General features: G+C 34.5%; 2 protein-coding genes and 1 pseudogene across 8 annotated transcripts; 2 read left to right on the top strand and 1 right to left on the bottom strand.

Moving 5' to 3' along the window:
• Nucleotides 1-419: 419 nt before the first annotated feature.
• On the bottom strand, nt 420-9,521 carry LOC147279684 (D-isomer specific 2-hydroxyacid dehydrogenase family protein). Of its 3 annotated transcripts, none has more exons than XM_086250375.1 (10): nt 9,286-9,521; nt 7,874-8,020; nt 6,707-6,851; nt 6,488-6,615; nt 3,994-4,065; nt 2,514-2,637; nt 2,306-2,430; nt 1,469-1,510; nt 1,088-1,300; nt 420-698 (listed from the first exon to the last, which is right to left on the bottom strand). In XM_086250375.1, the coding sequence occupies exons 2-10, from the start codon at nt 7,982-7,984 to the stop codon at nt 630-632; spliced, it is 1,029 nt and encodes a 342-aa protein (XP_086106501.1). In that variant the 5' UTR covers nt 7,985-8,020; nt 9,286-9,521; the 3' UTR covers nt 420-629. The 3 variants fall into 3 exon arrangements, with proteins under 3 accessions (XP_086106501.1, XP_086106500.1, XP_086106502.1); XM_086250374.1 differs by having other exon boundaries at nt 7,874-8,011; XM_086250376.1 differs by lacking the exon at nt 9,286-9,521 and adding an exon at nt 8,540-8,695 and having other exon boundaries at nt 7,874-8,011.
• Nucleotides 9,522-11,305: 1,784 nt separating this feature from the next.
• Nucleotides 11,306-14,689, top strand: LOC147279683 (F-box protein CPR1-like; annotated as a pseudogene). The gene is made up of 2 exons (XR_015123317.1): nt 11,306-11,324; nt 13,308-14,689. The product of XR_015123317.1 is annotated as an F-box protein CPR1-like (transcript).
• A 2,984-nt stretch (nt 14,690-17,673) lies between these two features.
• Nucleotides 17,674-21,352, top strand: LOC147279682 (F-box protein CPR1-like). Of its 4 annotated transcripts, none has more exons than XM_086250969.1 (3): nt 17,674-17,807; nt 17,976-18,015; nt 19,840-21,352. In XM_086250969.1, the coding sequence occupies exon 3, from the start codon at nt 19,866-19,868 to the stop codon at nt 21,132-21,134; it is 1,269 nt and encodes a 422-aa protein (XP_086107095.1). In that variant the 5' UTR covers nt 17,674-17,807; nt 17,976-18,015; nt 19,840-19,865; the 3' UTR covers nt 21,135-21,352. The 4 variants fall into 4 exon arrangements, with proteins under 4 accessions (XP_086107095.1, XP_086107096.1, XP_086107099.1 ...); XM_086250970.1 differs by having other exon boundaries at nt 17,976-18,246; XM_086250973.1 differs by lacking the exon at nt 17,976-18,015 and having other exon boundaries at nt 17,715-17,807.
• Nucleotides 21,353-21,826: the final 474 nt, after the last annotated feature.

The following is a 21,826-nucleotide window of genomic DNA, read 5'->3' as shown; positions in this document are numbered from 1 at the left end:
ATAGGTCTTGATGATTTATATCCTAAATAATTAAATCCTGCAAAGTTTAAAATCAAAGGGTGAAAAAAAATCATAAAACATATGCGATTTAGTTAAAGAAGGAACATTATGCATAGAAAATTTCTCGATATTGAAGATTACCTAGGTCTAGTCTCATCCTTACAAGTCCATAGAGCCCAATAAATAAACAATTAGTCTCATCCTTACAAGTCAATATAGCCCAATAGTATGTGACTGTTTTTTTTTTTTTTTTTTTCTGAACTTTTTAAACAAGCAAACAAATTACACTCGTTCTATTCTTACTTTTGCTAACCTAAACAACCATGTAAATACTCTAAAAAAAAAAATCTGTAATAATATTATTCGACTACATAGGGGGGATGTTTTCAAGGAAGGAACAGTGTCTAAGGAATCCCAAATTTCCATATAAGGTAACTTCCTCATTAAATTTTGGGGTACGGCTCTTTTTCATCTCATCTTACAGAGTTTCCAACTACATAACACAAGAAAAGACGATCAATTTAAGTTTAATGTATAAAATCCCTCCATTTACACATACATGTAACAATGGTCTTGCACGGATGTCCAAATCAATCTAGTTTCACAATCAACCAGTTCTCTCCAATGAATCAGTTGACAAACTCAATTCCTGTCAAAGGCTTCCCTTCATGAAGTTGAATGGCAACATCACCAACTACCTGTATTTGTTCAGCCACCACAAAAGCATAAGGGTCACAATCCAAAGAGACTACCACAATCCACATAAACATGGTACTAACAGGAAAGCAGTACAAAACACTAACTAATAATTGTTGGGAATTGTCTATGCCATATTGTTGGCCTTGTTATGTTATCTCACATTGGACTATTGGAGAATTGTATAGCTCTCTATGGTCTTTTTTATGACTCTCAAAGAATCCTATCTCTCTCTCTCTCTCAGCCTATATTTTCTTTCTTTTCTTTTTTTATAATTTTAAATTTCCTATCTGAATAGGCCATCCTTGTAAACAACTTTTCCTTATTCTAGTTCTTTTTCTATTTTCTACTCTGCTACGGCCTACATCAGTATTTGCTAGGGGGTGCTTACCTTGGACATGGATCTGTAAGAATACTCTGTAACTCCTGCCACATGAGGTGTGATCAGAACATTATTGAACTTCAAAATTGGATCATCAGGATCAAATGGTTCACTCCAAGCCACATCAATGCCTAAGCCACCCAAGTGGCCAGACTCAAGGTAATATGAAACAGCTTCATACTCCAGGAGACCCCCCCGCGCAATATTTACGAGAAGGGCACCCTGACATAGCACAAAAATATAAGAAAAAATAAAATATTAGGATAAACACCAAGAAAAGAAATAACAGAAAAATGAGGTTGCAGATAAAAACTTAAATTTACTAATATGATTTCGTCATTCCAACAAAATTATGCTTCTCCGTCAAATTACTGTGCATTAAAACCAAACCTTTCTCATTGCAGATATAAATGACTTGTTTATAATGCCCACCTGAAAGGCAAAATATAAAAAAGTAGGAATCAGACAACTAAGCATCACTGACTCTTTGGCAGATGAATTGAGTTTATGTTGATTGGCCTCTCAGACACAATACAGTCCCACTATATGAAAGCTAATTTGGATGAATTCTTGATATCTACATAACTAGAAATAAAAGAACTCAATAAATTTCATGTTAAAAGGGACAACACCAACATGTGGGTCATATAGGTTAAACAACTTAAACCATTAAATACAGGACATTACAGACTTAGCCATGTCTATTATATTATAGAAAAATAATAGAAAGAAAAATGCATAAAAAATCTTATAAAGTTGTTGATGCATGACAGGGAATATATTAGGGAAGGAGAGAGAAATAGATAAAGAATGGAGAAAGAGATAGAAGAGAGATTAAGAGAATACAGAAAGAAAAATGTGAGGTTTAGAGAAGAGGAAAAGGAGATTGGGCATTAAGGTTAGCTCAACATATCAAATGATGACAGATGCAACAAAGACAATTTGTATTTATTTTAGGCATTATAATTTAGCACAAGCATGAAAATTAAGTGTACTTTATTTAGTTTTTCTATTAGACTTCATGTTTGGAGGTCAATCATTTAGCTTTATTTATAATAACATAAGGTTTTAATTATTTGGCTTTAAACATTATGTTCTTTAATTATTTCAGAATGTTCATATTGCCATATTGGGACAGATTTATATATAGTGCTAGAGTAGGTGCAACATGAACAAGTCATCATTCATTGCAGAAGCATATGGTATAAAATTGACTGAGGATCTTACTGTTTCACTGTTTAAACACAAGCAACAAACAACAATGTCTGCATTGCTTGCAAACTTGTGGATATCTTCATGGCCACCCTTCTCATCAACCAAATCATCAGCGGGACCATTTTGAACTGAAAATGCTGAAGATACAACATGGACCGTGATGTATATGGCCTTTTGTTTTGCTTTATCAAAATTCAGGGTTCTAGCTATCCTTACATACCATTTGCTTGGCAAGAATGTGAATGTGTGGCCCAACTCCGTTTTGTAGCAATAATTTTCACACCAAATGGTCTCAAGCGCTTTGCCAAGTCAATTCCAATATTTCCAAATCCTAAAATGAAGACCTGCATGCATTGACAAAGAAATCCAAATTCTAAAAACTGTCTTGAACATGAGACAACAGCAACATTTCTGATAACATAACTGGACATCAAAGCATTTAGTAACAGTCATGAGTTTCAACATGTGTAAATCAACACTTTTTTTTTTTCACAAATTACAATGCTGACCATAAGACTTACAGAAAAGTTACAGAATGATAGCATATTCTAATCATTTATCAATGATGAAATTATGTTTATTACAATGAAGCAAGAAAGATTAGGCTTTTTTATTTTATTAACAGTCGATAAAGCTGGAGCACCGATATCATTAAAATCCAGATCGCTGAAGATTTCCAATAACTGGAATACTGGATTTTCCAATTACTTTTCAGCAATCAAATTGTTTTTCTGACCACTTTTTTTACTTTATTTTTTTTTTGCAGCTTGTTATTAACTAATTTTTTATGCAAGATAATTTAATAGAATCCAAGCGAGCCATTAAGCTAATCAGAACGACCCTTAATTACTATCCTAGGCGTGTCTTTTGTTTTGTTCTATGTTTCACAGTTGATATAGGCAATAGTATTGTTTCAAGTCATCTCAAGTCAAGGGCACTGTATATCACAATGCCAAGTGGATGACAGTTAATGGGAAGGTCTTTCATGATTTATTGGTATGGGGTGGGATTATTAATTTTTGTAGAATACTTTATACCAAAACCAGCGAGTGGCAGTCTAGAATGAATGGTTTTAATTTTGCATCCATTGATTAGTGGAAGCAAGCTGGTTAGAACGTCCACACAATTTTCGTTTATGAGGTACAGCAGGGCATGGGTGGCAAAAAAGCTCCAAGGCCTGATGATTAGTGGCTGTTTTCAATCTTGTTGGGGGTGTTATCAAGGGCAATATTGTGAAAGCTTTCATGAATTTTTTCAATCTGGTTCTTATAAAAAAGAAAAGAAATCTTAGTGTTCTTTTTATTACTCATTTTAAAGAAGTCTGGTGGTGTTTCTGACAGTAAATACTTCAGACTTATCAGTTCAATGGTATTTTTCCTTTTTCACTACTCCAAGTCTCCATCTAGGCAACTAATGTGTGTCATTAGACAAAGTAGAACTGCAGTAAACATAAATTCAATTCAAGTTTTATATTTATTGAGTTACTTTAAATTTTTTATTGATGCAATTCACACTTCAATTTCCTTGCAATGTTGATGTCATTAAACATAAAATCCCCAGATCTTTTTAATCTGCAGTGTTTGCACTTCAAGCAGGAGAGCATACTTAGAAGAATAATAATAGAAAAATAAAAACTCAATAAACTGCAATGCTGCATTTTAGGAAAATTATGCCAGAAAGCCCCTGAGAGAGAGACTAACCGTTTTTCCAAGTAGTGTTTCACCAATTGGGTCTCCAAGCTTTCTCTGCTTTATAGCAATTTGCATCTCATTCTAGAATAGAATTACAGAGAAAACAAGCAGGCAAGAAAATATCAGAACCAAACTCAATAGAAGAATTACTCAATAATCATACTTTTGACAAGAAACATAAACTGTTATTAAATAAAAGATGAATTACAAGAAAAGCTGTAATTATTACAATAAATACATGACTAGTAGCTCATAACTCACAAAAATCAAGATGAATTAAACAGAAGGGAATATCCATAAAATGATTTTTGAGACAGTGGAGCCTGTAAAAATGCCAAAAATCTTTTTTTTTTTTTTTCCCACAGAAAATCTACTTCCTCCAACAATATCTTCATATTTTTTTGTTTTTTTCTTTTGTGAGCAAGCATGTTTACTTCCATCTCAACTCTTTTTGAGACGAAACAAGATTTTATTAAAAAAAAGAAGGTACAAGCTGTGGACTAGGAGTCCACCTTAGACAAACAAAACGAAGCAAAAACTAAACAACAGTACGATTCTCTAACACAGGACCATCACAAATCCCTAACGAACAGATGCCTTCCAGTCTAAATAAATACCTTAAAAGGAAATCTCCCTAAGTCCCACCATCACCAAAGCCGAAAGAGCAGACCAAAATCTGACATTTTCCCATAGTTTCTCCAATCCACCACATTGTAATCTTCAAGAATCCTTTTATTTCTTCCCATCCAAATTACCCAAACAACTGCTAAAATCATGCATCCCTATAGGACCTTGACTTTCTTCCCTGAACCCAGCACTTTATGTTGTTCACTAAGAAAAGAATAACACTCTTCTGAAATAACCCAACTTACACTCACCTCCCTAAATTATTTCCACCACAAGTTCAAGGCCAAAGGACGGCAAATAAAGACATGGTTCGCACTATCTCCCTCCTCTTTACAGAAGATGCACCAATGAGGAGACAAACACGCATTAGGCCTTCTCAGTTAAATTAATCACATGTGTTTGCCCTCCCATGCACTTCAATCCAAGCCAAAACCTTAATGTTCGGTGGAGCCTTTGCTTTCCATATCTGCCCAGAGGATGAAAAGAAGATAACTCTTCATTATCAATCAGCAAGTTACAATAGGATTTGCATGAGAACTCCCATGAAGTTTCTCACCTCCAATTTCTTGCATCAGCTCTGGAAGGAAATAGCCTCACATTCTCCAGCATTATCCCTAGAAGGAAATAGCCACATAGATAATTCCCCACCTCAAACTCTCTTAGATTCCTCCTGAACCCGAAATCCTAGTTGTAAGAAAAAATTAGTGGGATCAGTAAATGTAGAAACATTTGCATTGTGATACATAGACACCAAAAAAGAGCCTAGGAAACATCTCATGCAAGGGTCTGTCCTCCAGCCATAAATCCAAATTGTGGCAAGCTAAGAAACACTCAAGGCCTCGGGAAATGTCTCTCCATGAGCATCTACTTGAGTCTCTCAAGACTGATTTAACATCCCACCCAAAATCCAGAAATTCCATATTTGCTACTAATGACTGCATGTCATAATGCCCCTCCCTTCAAGGGGAATCTCCACAGCCACACACCAAGAAAGGTCTTATTTCTCACCATCAAGTTGCCTACACCAAACCCCCTTTCTCTTTAGGCTAAGACACCACCTCCCATCTTATTAAATGGTCCCTTTACCCTCCTCCACTCCGTCCCACAAGAAACTCCTCATCAATCTCTCCATCTTTCTAGCCACTTCACAAGGAATCCTGAATAAAGACACAATAAGTTGGTATACTTCCTGAAACTGACTGAACTAAAGTCAACCTGCCTCCTCTTGAGAAAAAAAAAAAAACTATTTTTCAGCTTTAAAGCCCTTTCCGCTACTGGATTCCAGAAGTTTGCAGCTCTGCAAGCCTCTTTACTTTATCTTCTTCAAAGAGAGCACTTTTCTTTGTTAATCCTTAATCCTGACAGCCAGCAAAAGCATTCCAAAACTGACAGAAAATTGTACCAGTTCTCCATCCCATTCATTATGAGCCTCAATTTCATCGGAATGTTAGGAGGTACCATTTTTTCTTATTGATGCGGATTGGAAGGTGGCGGTCTCTTAAGTTTTCCCCAGCTTGGTTCAGCTGCTCTCCATTTATTTGAGAATTTTTTGGACTGTATTTTGATGTTTATGGTAGCTGGTTGGTTAAGGTCTTTTGTATGTGCTCCAGTGACAGCTTGTCTACTATAGCTGGACTTTTTTTTTTTTTTTTTTTGCATATTAATACAATTTTGTGTTTCTCATAAGAAAGAAGTGATGAAATGACCAAATTCAAAAGAAAAAATCAGTGTGAGGACACTTGGATGGTCATAAATTGAAAGGTGTAGACCCAAAGAAAATTCAACAATATGATAACTAGAAATAATTGCAATATAAAAAATGCATTAGAAAATAAGATAAAAAAGTTGATCGTATATTAGTTTAAAATTAACATACTTGCTTTCGAAGAAGGCCCAACATCAGATAAATGGCCATTTCGGCACATGAGGCTGCATTCCCAGTTACATGACTGGGAATCCTTGCGACTTTGATACCAAAATTAGTCGCAGAATCAATGTCCACACCTTCATTAAAAAAAAAAGTCAATTTGTAAACAATGCACATAAGATGTCCCAAACACACTATTTATAACAATTTGAAAAACATGAAAACGACCTTCCAAACCAACGCCATACTGCATTATAAGCTTCATATCTTTTGCACGAGAGAGAACATTTGAATCTAACTTCATGCTTTTCACTATACAGATATTGTAGTTCTGGATAACATCAGGTACATCATCAAGGGGAACATCATCTACCTACAATAATTAAAATCAAAATACTCAATGGGACCTAATAGGAAGGCTTGCTGGAGAGCTTGAGAGAGGACGACTCATACTCTCTTAAAATAGAAAACAATCATAAGCTTACAGTAATTCATTGGCAAATACAGGGATCTGGGAAAACACAAGGAAATGAGGAAAAAAATTATTAAAGGGAGACCATTAAAAGCAGATATCCCATCCATTGACATCCTAAACAGCATTATCAAACTGTTAATAAGTTTTCAATACTTAATATGTGTTGCACTCAATCTTTACAGATTGAACTTGCAACAAAAGTGGCCATTGAAATGGCAGGTGTATTAACCACCAGCACGGAGCAAGTGATTGAAATCATGTTATTAACGAAAGTTAAATAGGACATAATTAATTTTTCTCCCTTGCTCACCCTTTCAAGAACTGGCTCCCAACAACTTAAAGACAAAGAAAATTTGTTCAAATGAAAGTATGCAACCCACATCAAAGACAGAAAATTCGTTTATAAAGTTTTGTGCCTAAGCCTGACAAATCCTAGGCCAAGGAAAAGTTTCCATTAGATATGTTTGTTTAACTGAATTTTTGGCATGCCATATCACATGTGCATGAATATGGTAGAGAACAAAAGAAACAAATCTAATATCGTCATTTCTTAAACTTCTGAAAATAAAATTTTTTGATAATTGTTTATGGGGCCTTACAGATGAAACCTATTGAATCTATACAACTGCAAAGTATTCAAATAATTAAGATTGCCCTCATTAAAACACATTGGCAGAGTTTCTAAGGATAATTGACAACAACACTTCATGCAGTGACCACTTCTTTAAAATAATGAGATTAGCAGAATACTTTCAGTATACAATATAAGCGAATCAAATCATCTGTCATTGGCAGGTATAATATTATAAAACAAAGAATCCTATCAACATGACATGTTTCCTGTTTGAAATATAATAAAAGAAAGACAAAGCTAGGCACTGATCCCAAATAGAGAGAAAATATGCAGCAAATCAAGGAACCTGGACAAAGGGGTACTCTTTCAAATATTCTCTTGTGTAAATTTGTGAAGCAGGGAAATGTGGCCCACAAAAAAGAACATGGGTAATTTTCTTGTCACTGTTCTGACTCATGCTCTCAAGTCTTCCACAAGATTTTCACTGCAAGACCTTAAAATAAAACAAAAATGCCAATATGAGAATTTGTTGAACTGCAGTAAACTATTCAGAAATCTCAATTTTGGATTAAAGGTACAATAGGTGACTTCAAAGAGAAGAAAGCAAATGAAACACGACACAAAGTTATGCATCAAGTATTATCCTCCACGTCCACAAGGAGTTAGAGATCTCTAACAAAATGACAACATGAATTTAGAGTTATCACTGGCGGTTGGGCAACATGATGAAAACCTTGTACAGTTCCAAGATCGGTATTCAAGCTCTGTGGGAGACTTGAAACAAGTTGAAGTAGATCATCACTAACCCAATTGTTCCAATATGAGTACAATTATCCCTCAATATATGGTCTACCAGACCATATCGTGCAGAAGAAACAATAACCTAGTGCATTTAGTCCTAACTCCTAAGTCATTTACCCGAAGAACTTTAGGGAAGACAATAAAATAAAACAAATAAGAACCAAAGCTAACCAAAATAGTTAAGATTAGGAGAGTTGAGATCAAATCCTACCTTTGCTAAGGTCTCTATTTTCTGGGTGGGAGGAGAGCAGAAGAGGGCCAACCCAACATCCAAATAAAAATAACCAGGATTTTCAAAGTTTTTATATATGATTACAATTTGTCCAATTGTGCCACATCAGTTCAGATGCTTCTGTTAATGTTCTTTAAGGTGGCTTTGGAAGTCAGAGGACTCCTTTTGAATTGGGTCAAGAAAAACTTGGACTTCATTTATCAAACTTCAGGACCTTGAATAAAAAAAATATGCTTTCTGCCATGTATTTGTATACATTCTTTTTCCCTTTCAGTCTCAACTCTCAGGAATTAGCTTAGTTACAAGACTCGCTATGATATTGTAGTTCATTGAGTTCTAGTTTCGGCTTCCCTGAGTAAAACATAACCCAAATTTCAAACATAGAACACAAAAAATATGCATAATCTCCAAAACAGAATGCACCAATGACCCATGAAAAATTGCTTACAGAAATAAGTGTTGCAGAAGTGAAAGATGTTTTTTTTTTTTTTTTGGTTCAAGAAAAGCTTCATTAAAGACAAACAGTGAACAACTAGACATGGAAAGCCCATAAGCAAGGGATAAAAAAGGGAACAGGACAGCCTGACGCAACTCCTCAAACCTCACAAACAAAGGACAGACCAAAAATTACATACACAATACAGGCTGTCCTGTTGTTGGGCCTATTATCATCAAAAACAAAGAAATGAATAGAATGCTAAGTTATGGAGAAGAAATTACATTACCAATCTATTTCGACGTAGAAGTCTGTCTGATCGAATGGACGCCACAAATGGCCTTCTCCAACGTCCCAAAGTTGCCAAACTCCAGTGGAAGGTCCACCAGTCTCAGACTCTCAGTCCCAAAACCTTATAATTAAATTAAATAAAATAAATTGTAGACGGGAGACCCAGACCCATGCGGTGGCTGCGAAATTTTTGGGGTGTAACCGTGTAACCGTTCATATCACATACCACATAAGTTTGCTGATCTCGTATATCAAGACATCCTTTTAATAGAGCCAAATTTATTATGTATATCAGTATCACGTAATCAACACGAGTTTATATTTATAGAGTACAGTATTATAATATTCACCCGTATTATTTTACATGAATTGATTGCACCGGTAAATAAAATGTAAGTTTTTTTTTTTTTTTTAATCATGAAAAAATATCACTTAAAGGTTTTGGCTTTCCAAATTTGATGTGGGAGAGTAAAATCGTCATTTCAGTTAATGTGTTGGGAGATGAATTTACATGACACATGTGGTATCCCCATCCTCCCATCTCTCTCTCTCCCTTTCTCTCTTTCTCTTCTCCTTCTTCTCTCTGTGTGACACTAGCATGTCCCTATCAAGGAACAGACAAATTATTCTCATGTGTTGGTCTTCTAGCTATTAAACATGAGATTTTAGGGCTACCATTTGGTTTGATTTTTACCGAATCGATTAAAATTTTTTAGTATGCTAAACAGATTTTTACAATTCAAAAATCAAAAATAAAAAATAAAAAAAAATCCTTACAAAATTGGTAAACTAACCGATTACTAAAAAAAACTGAATCGATTATTATTGAAAAAAGCCGTAACAATTATCAAAATTTAGTTATATATATATATGTTTATATAATACTATTATGTTAGTAACATAAATACTAAACTACTAATATTATAAACTAACTATAAGAAAATATAAATGTATAATGTATAATGTATAACGTATCATATTAATATTATTAAAAGTGTGAGTTCAAATATATAGTCATTTTCTAATAAAATAAAAGTTATCATTTTGAAAAATAAGAATCACATTATTAGGTAAGTAATGTAATGCATATATATATATGCATCACATTATATATATGTGATGCATTATATATACACATTATATATATGTATATATATAATGTTGTGATGCATTATATGTGATGCATTATATATACACATTATATGTATATATATATATATATATTTAATGTGATTCTTATTTTTTCAAAATGATAACTTTTACTTTATTAGAAAATGACTCTATATTTGAACTCACACTTTTAATAATATTAATATGATACATTATACATTTATATTTTTTTATAATTAGTTTATAATATTAGTAGTTTAGTATTTATCATACATAGTATTCATATTTATTGATAAATATACATAGTAAATAAATATGATAGATGCTAATATATATTAAACTACTTTGTACTGGTGTATATTTTTTGAAATACTAATATTAATATTATTTCTTTTAATACTGGTACTATACTAAATATCAATACTACTCGTGTAAATATATATCTATCAAACATTATATGTTATGCATCATATTTAATTAAATTGTAATTTCTATTGGTATATAATTAATATTATTATAATTAAATCGAAGATATATTGAAAATAAACCGAAGCTACACCGAAAATGTTAGATACAAAAATTATTGAAATTGAACTGAAAATCAAAGTTTACCAAAAGTTACTAAACTGAAAAAATACCAAAACGAAAAAAATACCAAAATTTTTTATTTTGATAAGCCTCATTATCGAACCGAACCGACGGATAAACAGCCTAGATTTTATCCTCTGAGATTGATAACATTTATAACAATAATAGTATGATTATAAATGTTTTGGACCAAAAAAGCCCAAGACTGGGGTAGAGGGCTTGGGTCCGGCTCGGCCCATTTTACAGGCCTATTTTCTTGTCTTTAACTGCCTATAAAAAGCTGATGATGAGAAAACACTCACTCTCTCACTTTTTGAGAACGCATTCTGGTCTGATCAGGTACACTAACATGCTCTCTTATTAAGTCTTTTTGATCATTTGATGTCCACTTTCGTATATTTTTTTTTTTTTGTTTTTTTTTTTGATGAATGTCCACCTTCGTATGTCAAACTATTATGTGTTATTGATTGTGGGTTTTTTGTTTTCTTTTCTCTTTTGCCAAAATAGTCTTGAATTTTTCCTTTTCTGATTGCTACGATGCAGTAAGGCTCGGTGAATGGTGGAGATGTTTTTGATGTTGTGAAATAAGTTACAAATTCTTTGCTAATTAATCTATTTTGATTTTGTCATTTCTATACTGTACTTAGTGTACTATTGATGGTATGTTCTATAACTTATATTCTACAAAGGTCATGATGTTTAACTTATTTGATTCTCTTTTGGCCCAATTGACACCATTAAAATATGGATGGTATGATGAGTATCTGCTCCAAAATGATCAGCATATGTTAATGATGAGTGTCAGTTATGTTATTTGCCTGGTTTTCGGAACCAAAAAAAAAAAATCATCAATGGAAGATTATTTTATTTGGAGCCAATCTTAAATTCCATTCTTTATTGATTTCTTTCCATACATTTATAACGTATGGAAATACCAGAATTTTTTAAGATAAGAAGGGGATGATTACATTTCGGGACAGAGTGCTGTTTTTGGCTTCTTTGTGGGCTTTGGTAGCTCTAGAATTTAGAGATATTCCGTGTTTTCTTATATGTGCTGATTGGGGAGTTGTATTTGGATGATTGTTGTTGGTTTATACTTGCTGTGATAGTTTGTTAGTAAGGAAAGATAAAGTTGTAGGCTTTCTACAAGCTGTTTTGATAAAGTTGAGTTCTTGTCTTCTGGTGGATGTTTACTCTGTAATTCTTGACTTCATTTGATAGTCCTTGTTTTCCCATTTAAAATATTTAGAAATATATAACAAGATGTTGATCATGAATCAAAGTGGTTTTAGAATCCCTTACCTAGACATGCCTGACGGATAGGTTAGTAGACTTAGATTTAAAACTCTTGGCCTAAGGCCAAGGGAGTCAAGGGACTACATAAGTTTCCTTAACACTCAGACTTGATCTTTAAGAATACATGACCAACCACACCTTCCGTTTGATGGTTCATGGTGACTTCATTTATTGATTGACATCAGGCCATCATGTACATGCCCAAACTTGCACACACTCCGTCCTTACTATACACCTACAATGAGCCGTAGGATAATTTGCTAGTTCAAGATTCCTATCTTGAACTGGTAGTGGAGATTCCAGGATTAGAGGGATTCCCTTTGGTTTCCTGTCATTCGAAGTAACTTGGGCTGCAAGAGTATGACAGCTGCTGCTTCGTAGATTTTTTTTTGTGTTTATTGTTTCTAGCTGCTGGTTGGAGGATATTTGTTTAGTGTGGTGGACTTATTTTCCCTTTTTTTTTTTATGTATATGCTAATTTTAATTAATGAATTGTTGTTTCTTATAAAAAGAAAAGTTTCCTATGTTGAACTTTAGCGGGTTAGCTTTCTGCCTTTCTACTACATGTACACCCACACTCACTACGGAAGACTGTTTCAGGATCTACATCCAGACATACGAGAGATTGGGATGCTGAGGAGGGAGTGGTGACATATGTATAGTGATGTTGGGAAACAAATCTGTCTTAAAAAAGATGAGATAAGCAGCTATTTATAAAAATAATAATAGTAAATAAGAAAAGTAAAGTAAAAAGCATTTGCGTGTGTATATACGCAAATATAAACAAAAAAGAGCATGAACCAAAGAGAAGAATAGGTACTGGTTCTGTTTTATAAACAACAATTAGTTTTCACATATAATGTCTTCTATGAGTTTTATCAAATAATATCTACTATGACTTATTCATTTGATACTTTCCTAAAAGCTGGACCAGGTGTTGTGTATCCTCTCCCCCTTGTTTTGCTTTTAATTCTTTCTTAATTTTCAAAATGGAAATTGTGTAACGTATCTTCATTTTGTCTATAGGTGTTAAGAGCTTAAATTAAGAAGGCATGATGGGTAAATCAATAGAAAAAAGGAAAGCAGGCTTAGTAAGGATAGTGGAGGAGAGATCATTGACGAAGAAAAACAATCAACAAGTTCCTTATCTCCCTAAAGATTGTATCTCAAATATCCTTGTGCTACTTCCTCTTGACTCTCTTCAAAGGTCAAGGTTTGTTTGCAAGCCTTGGTATGACATAACTAAAAACCCCAAATTCGTTGATGCTCATCTCCATCGCTCTGAATCTGTTTTGATCTTTCTGTCACCAATTCCCATTAAAAGGTTATACCCTTTTTCTAGGGTACCTATTCAACAAGAGAAGCCAAACACTGTTTCAGTTGAATCAATACTTCTTCAACAAAATTCTATCTTCAATTTTAACCAACCGGCCATAGGCTCTCCAAAGTTTTATGTCCAGTTTCTGAAATTTAGCAATGGTAAGAGTGAGATAGGAGAGTACAATTTAAGCTGTTTCGGAAATATCAGAGCCACCTGCAATGGTCTAATTCTGCTTGATAACAAATTGAAGAAGGGAGGACTAATAGTCATGAATCCTGTGACTAGAAAGCTTTTTGCACCTCCTGTGGGTACTTTATGTCTTCCGCATAATGAATCCTATGGTATTGCATTGAACGATGCTACTGGTGAATATAAAGTAGTCCATTTGTTTCGGGATGAGCTGGGGTTTGTCAACTGTGAGATTTTGAGTCTTTGGACAAAAGCATGGAGAGAGGTCAATGGTCCTGCAAAATGGAGAGAGGTCAGGCGTTTGACATTGGGGAGTTTTGGTTCTTTTGGATATGGACCTGTTTCTGCAATTGGAGCTTTGCACTGGATTCCTCAAATTGATCGAATTGATTATATAGTGTCTATGGAAGTAGACAACGAGAAGTTTCACCAAATACCACTCCCTAAAAGTGGCAGGCGCCATGATAGGATTGTTGAAATGGGCGGATTTTTAAGTTTTGTTATTCATGAGGATGTGAACTGCATTGACATTTGGACCTTGAAGGGTTTGTGTGGGGAAGTGTGGACAAAGAATCACAGTATCACAGTGGCCTCCATAAAAGGCATAGTTCCCCTTTTTAGCTTAAGAATCAAGGGAGATATTTTTTTCAGTAGAGTCAAAGATGACTCCTTTTATGTTTATGATTTCCAATTCCAAAAGATGAGAAAGGTTGAGATGGTAAAGGGATGTATTCCAGGGCCCTCTGCTACCTACCTGCCTCATGTCAACAGCCTTGTTTCATGGATGGATGCAAGTTAAAACATGTTTGATTGATTTGCAGCAATGGCGTATATAAATTATTACTATGTAAGTCGACACTTTAATTTCTCTATTGTTTTATATTTGCTTTTGGGTTTACCGTTTCTGCTATATAACTGCTCATGGAGAAATTATTCTGTATAACCGATACATTGACATATGATATAACTAGTCTATGTGTTATAATATAGGTGGATGTTATTAATACTATACCCTATTAATATAAACACATCGTCCTGAATAAAAGAACAAATGGTAAGCAAATTTTCATAATATAAACACATCGTCCTCATTTTATTTATGGTTTTAGGTTACACTTGAATGATTTGATGCCAAACAAATTTTACAATGAATTGGTGGTGTGATTGAGCCCTTTTTCTTTATTTATTTATTTTTTTAAAATTCGGGGTTGAGTTTCGTTGGTTTGTTGGTAATTTGTCATTTTTTTTCTTTTTAAATTTTTATTCTGCTACAAAAATAAAGCAAATTGTGGTAGAGAGGATTCAAACCATTGACATAAGTGAACAAAAAAGCACAGTCAGCTACCAACTGGACTGAACCTCTATTTGTTGCTTTTATAATTGTATTTAAAATATAGGGATAATTACAGAGTACTCTTCTCAAGCTTGCTTTCATTTTCAATTTCTTTCATAAGGTTTTAATTTTTTTAATATACTACATATGTTTTCAATTTAAATCAATATATCCAATGCAACCCTTTCGTTAGGTTTGACCGGTTGGTCAAGGGTTGGGTTCACGAGTCTTGGTGGAGCCAATTTCGGTGGGTTCAACGGTTCCATTCAAATGAGGCAGGCGGATGGAATGTGAAGAGGGACTCTTGAGGGGGTGTGGGTGGGTGGAGAAGAATAAGGAGCAAGGGGGAGGAGGGGGTTGGGTATGGGTATGTGCAGTGAGAAACTTTTGGGTTTTTTAGTTTTTATTTTATTTTAGGCGGTGGTTATCTCGACCATCCATTGTTGCTGAGTTAACTACTTTTACTAAGTTGACCACCCTTTATTTTGAGTTTTTAGAATTTTGCTGAGTTCACCACCCCATAATGATCCAAATACCTCTAATTTCTAACTTTACTTTCTAAACCCATTAAACCACCCATGACTTTCACACTGTGGTAAATTCAGGTCACTGCTGGTTCTTCCTCCCTCATTGTTGCCATCTCTGTCACTCAGCGCCGTCGTCTCCGTCACTCATCACCGTCATCTCCATCTCTCCATCTCAATTTCTCCCTTAGTTAGATCGAACACAGGCAGATAAATCAAGTGGAAGCCTTCCTTCAGCGCCGTTGTCACCATCATTAGCCACCACCTCCATCACCCACAACAATCTCTGACTTCAACCATACTATATCTCGTGGAATCATGTCCCAGTTGTTGCTCCTATTCAAAACAGAAAAAAAATAAAAAATTATGCAAGTCTCAGTATTTGACAGAAAACTACCAAAATTGTGAAACATTTTCAGCAGAATACTTCCGAATTTATTTAAAATATTCGGTAAGTATCCACCAAATGAATAAAAAAAAAAAAGTTGACTTTGGATGTTCAGTAGATTCTTGCTGAATTTTTGAATATTATTTGGTGGGTATCTACCGAAATAGTTTACAAATTTCGATTTTGGTATTCCGAATAAAACCGTGAACATAAGGTCTCAAAACGCAAAAAAATCCATAAAAAAAAAAGATCAAAATGACCTCATTTGACGACTCCAATTGGTCATTCTGAGTGTCTATTCGCCAAAAATAGTTGATTTTGGTATAATAGGAGTGATGAAATGAATAGTTTATGTCTAGGGTTTTGGTTGAAGAGTATAGAGCTTGAAGATGGTGGTTAGTGGGAGAGAGTGGAGTGTGAAGATGAAGATGATGGTGTGGGTGTGGGTGGAGTAGATGGTGGTGGTAAAAAGGATATGGGGGTGTAATGAGAAAGCATGCTTTAAGAAAACAAGATGTCCTATATGGTTATTTTACAATGGGGTAAAAATGTCTTTTACTAAATTAAGATGAGGGTGGTCAACTCATCAACAATAGATGGTCGGAATAGCCACCACCTTTATTTTATTTTATTTTTTTACATTTTTAAAAGATTACATTTCTTAATAATAAAAAAAAGTTATTATATATAGTCCACATGGTGTCAGCTAGGTTTCCACATAAAAAGAAAAAAAAAATTTCATGCATACCATGTCATCGTTTCACAGTTGGCCAAACGGTCAACCAAATGAAAGTTTGACAATGGGTGATATTGACTTAAATTAAAAATTATATGTACTATATTAAAAAAATTGAAAGCCTATGGAGGATTAAAAATAACAGCAAACCTGAGTGAGGCACTTTATAATTAGCCCTAAAATATATATAGTTCGTCTCAAAATTTGAGGGCTCTTTAAAATCTCGAGTCTTGTGCCACGACACTACTTGTTCCACCCCAAACTAGGCATGGATGGTGTGATGACTCATCTGCCTCTCCATCTAATTGTCAAATTAGGTTGGATTTTTTAACCCCCACAAAGATTTCAAGCAATATGGAGTTGTGAGTTTCCAATAGAGACGAAAAATATATAATCAAAACCTTCGTGGTGGTTGAGGGCTTAAGAGAACAAAATGGTCCTTGCAGAGATTCTTATTACAAGCCGACCCACTTTTTAATAAGTAGTGTGCTTAGCAGTTAGCACGGACATTAATGGCTTCATTGAAATTGTTTAATAGTTTCAATACACAAATGATATTTTAAAGAGATGCCTTTTGTTTTTTTGTTATGTGAAAATTGAATAAGAAAGACATGTCGAAGGCACAATGATTTATCATCCTAAAAAAGTAGGTGTACTGTGTACAACATACCAGGTGAATTATTTTCTCACCAGTAAGCTCCAAAGTCCAAAGTAAAAGTTTTTACAAAAATGAATATTTTTATCATTTACTAAGAATAAATCATAAATTTGACTACACAGTTTTAACTAAATCGGGTGGGTATCCTAGTAAACGGTGACAGAGCGACCGAGGTCAAGCCAAGCTTAACCCATTGGCCATTTCCAATTGAGATTTGAGACCAAAACAAAAAAACAATGCTTGCACTTTCACTTTGCGATGGACCACTTTGGATACAACGGAGACTTTCTTGGTCGTTTTCTGCTTGCAAAAGTCTGATGCTGAGAAAACATTTTACTTTCTCACTTTTGAGAACGCATGGAGACCCGTCTGATCAGGTACACTAACAAGCTCTCTTATTCTTCTTCAAGTCTTTTTGATCATTTAATGTTCAAAACACTGTATATTGAATTACTATGTGTTTTTGGTTGTGGGTTTTTTTTCTTTTCTTTTCTGTTTTGCCAAAAAAGTGTTGAATTTTCCTTTTTCTGGCTGCTATGATGCAGTGAGGCTCTGTGAATCGTGGAATGTTTTGGATGTTAAGAAGTAAGTTACAAATTCTTTGCTAATCAATTGTATTTTGATTTTTTAATGGATGCAAAATTTCTATGATTGTTAAGTAGTAAATATGTGTGATTCTTTCTATACTGTACTATTGATGGTCTATTCTCTTCTGTAAAGGTCATGATTTTTAGCTTATTTGATTTTGTGTTGGCCCAATTGACACCATTAAGATGGATGGTATGATGGTATCTGCTCCAAAATGATCAGTATATGGTAATTTTTTTTCTTTTATGTTGAGTGTTATGTTATTTTCCTGGTTTTCGGAACAAAAGGAAACATGAATGGAAAATTATTTCATTTGAAGCCAATCTTCAATTCCATTCTTAATTTATTTATTTTCCTTTTATTTTTACATGCATATATAACATACTGGAATGCCAGAATTTTTTAATATAAGGAGGGGGTGATTGCATTTTTGGATAGAGTGCGGTTTTTGGCTTCTTTGTGGGCTTTGGTAGCTGTAGAATTTAGAGATATTTCGTGTTTTCTTTTCAAGCTGATTGGGGAGCTGTAGGTGGATGATTGTTGTTGTTGGCTTATGCTTGCTGTGATAGTTTGTTAGTAAGGAAAGGTAAAGCTGGGTTGTTCCTAATTTTGCTCTGTTAGTGGAGTTCTTGTTGTCTGGTGGATGTTTCCTCTGTACTTTTTGACTTGTTTTGATAAAGTCATTGTTTTTCCATCTAAAATATTTAGAAGTTTATAACAAGATGTCGATCATGAATCAAAGTGGTTTAATAATCCCTTACCTAGACTCTCTTGACGGATAGGTTAGTAGACTTGGTATTAAAAATCTTGGCCTAAGGGACTACATAAGACTTTATCTTTAAAACCAGGTGACCAATTAGGCCTTCCATTTGATGTTTGGTGGTGACTTCGTTTATTGATTGCCATCGGGCCATCATGTATACACACAAACTTGCACAGGTTCTGTTCTTACTAGACCCCTACAATGGGCCCTAGGATAATTTGTTAGTTTAAGATTCCTACGTCGAACTGGTTGTGGAGATTCCAGGAGGAAAGGGATTCCCTTTGGTTTGTCGTCATTCGAAGTAAATTTTGGCTGCAAGAGAATGACAGCTGCTGCTCTTAGAGTTTGTTCTGTTGTTCTGGATGTATTATTGTTGTGTTTATTGTTTATAGCTGCTGTTGGGAGGATTTTTTTTTTTTTTTTTTTTGGTGTGGTGGACTTATTGTTCTATGTTCTGCACATGCTGATTGTAATTAATGAATTGTTGTTTCCTATAAAAAAGAAAATATGCCTATGTTGAACTTTAGTGGGTTAGCTTTCAGCCTTTCTACTCACATGTACACCCACACTCACTAGGGAAGTCTGTTGGAGGATCTAATATCCAGACATACAAGAGATAGGGATGCTGAGGAGGGAGTGGTGACATATGTATATTAGTGACGTTGGAAAACAAATCTGTTTTAAGGAGGAAAGATAAGCAGCTATTTTTAAAATAAATAAATAAATAATGACAAGAAAAAAGCTTTTGCCTGTGTACTAAATACACAAATATAAACAAAAAAGAGCATAAACCAAAGAGAAGAATAAGTAATGGTTCTGTTCTATAAACAAAAAGTAGTTTTCACACATAATGTCTTCTATGAGTTTATCAAATTATATCTTCTATGACTTATTCATTTGTCCTTTTTTTTTTTTTTTTTGAAAAGATATTCATTTGATAACTTCCTGAAAAGTGGACCAGGTGGTGTGTATCCTCTCCCCCCTTTTTGGCTTTTACTTCTGTAGTTCTTTCTTCATTTTCAAATGGAAATTGTGTAATGTCGTCATTTTGTCTATAGGTGTTAAGAGCTTAAATTAAGAAGGCATGATGGCGAAATCAATAGGAAGCAGGAATTCAGGCTTATTAAGGTTAGTGGAGGAGAGATCATTAATCAAGAAAATAGAGGAAGAGAAAAAACATCAACAAGAAACACAAGTTCCTTATCTCCCTAAAGACTGTATCTCACATATCCTTGTACGACTTCCTCTTGACACTCTTCAAAGATCAAGGTTTGTTTGCAAGCCTTGGTATAACATAATTAAAAACCCCAAATTCATTGATGCTCATCTCCATCGCTCTGAATCTGTTTTGATCTATCTATCACCATTTCCAAATAAAAATTTCTACCCATTTTCTAAGGCATCTATTGCGCAAGAGAAGCCAAACACTGTTTCAGTTGAATCAAAACTTCTTCAACCAAAATCTATCCCCTTTTTCGACCACCCGGCCATACACTCTACAAAGTTTTATGTCCAGTTTCTGGAATTTAGAGATGGTAAGAGTGAGATAAGAGGGTACAGTTTAAGCTGCTTGGGAAACATTAGAGCCACCTGCAATGGTTTAATTTTGCTTGATAACAAATTGAAGAAGGGAGGACTAATAGTCATGAATCCTGTGACTAGGAAGCTTTTTGCACTTCCTCTGGGTACCTTATATAGTCCACATGATGAATCCTATGGTTTTGCGTTGATTGATGCTACTGGTGAATATAAAGTAGTTCACTTGTTTTGGGATGAGTTGGGGTTTGTCAGCTGTGAGATTTTGAGTCTTTGGACTAAAGCATGGAGAGAGGTCAATGGTCCTGCATTTGGGCTCTTTGGTTGGTTTGGATATGGACCTGTTTTAGCAATTGGAGCTTTGCACTGGATTCCTCAAATTGATCGTAGCGATTACATAGTGTCTATGGATGTTGATAAGGAGAAGTTTCACCAAGTACCACTCCCGAAAAGTAGCAGAACCCATGATAGGATTGTTGAAATGGATGGCTTTTTAGGTTTTGTCATTCATGAGGACGTGAACCACATTGACATTTGGATCTTGAAGGGTTTCTGTGGGGAAGTCTGGACAAAGAATCACAGTATCACAGTGGGCTCCATAATAGACATGGTTCCCCTTTTTAGCTTAAGAATCAAGGGAGATATTATTTTCAAGAGAGACGAAGATGGCTCCTTCTATGTTTATGACTTCCAGTGCCAAGAGATGAGAAAGGTTGAGATGGTAAACGGATGTATCCCATGGTGTTCTGATACCTACCTGCCTCATGTGAACAGCCTTGTTTCATGGATGGATGCAAGTGAAGACATGTGTGATTGATTTGCAGCAATGGTGTATATACAATACAACTATGTTACTTCTGCCGATTTTAAATTTGGGATTATTCGAAAAACAAACGGAATTGTGCTGGGTTTTAGGCAGAATTTCTTTTCTCTAAGTACCAAGTTTTATTATTTACAAGTATCCCTTTTTGGTTTATAGAATTGAAGTAGAACGAATAATTAAGAGATTATTTAATTTTACTTTTGTTTTATGTATGCTTTTGGGTTTACCATTTATGCTATATATCTTGTTTTGTATGTATTTTCCTCTCTCATTCTTCTGGGCATAGATAAAGTAGTACACCTTTCTTCCTGTCTTTATAACTTCTATGTTCCACACAATGCCCAATAGTTTTTTACTTCCCTGTTGTTTGAGCTTAATGACTTGCACAAAGAGCACCACTGTTGTATTGTACCTTCCCGGGTCTTCATTTCACTTTTAGCATGATTCTGTTTTCTTTTTTGCCAGTTTATTAAGTTTATGCTGATGGCATGAGTGAAAAAAATTTCTTTGTTCTTTTGCTCCTTTCCAAGAAACCCTACTACTTTTCAAAATTAGAAAAAGGCCCAAGAAAACTTCACAAACAAGAATTGAGTCGGGAATATATTCAAGAGCAATGCTTGAGTCCTCAAATTTGAGAAAATGATGGATCTCATCATGAACTCATTTGATTGGTCATGAGGACAAAA

This window comes from Dryas octopetala, chromosome 7, assembly GCF_963921425.1.
Source record: "Dryas octopetala chromosome 7, drDryOcto1.1, whole genome shotgun sequence".
In the NCBI taxonomy this organism is placed as follows: domain Eukaryota; kingdom Viridiplantae; phylum Streptophyta; class Magnoliopsida; order Rosales; family Rosaceae; genus Dryas; species Dryas octopetala.
This window is presented reverse-complemented; position numbering and strand designations above follow the sequence as displayed.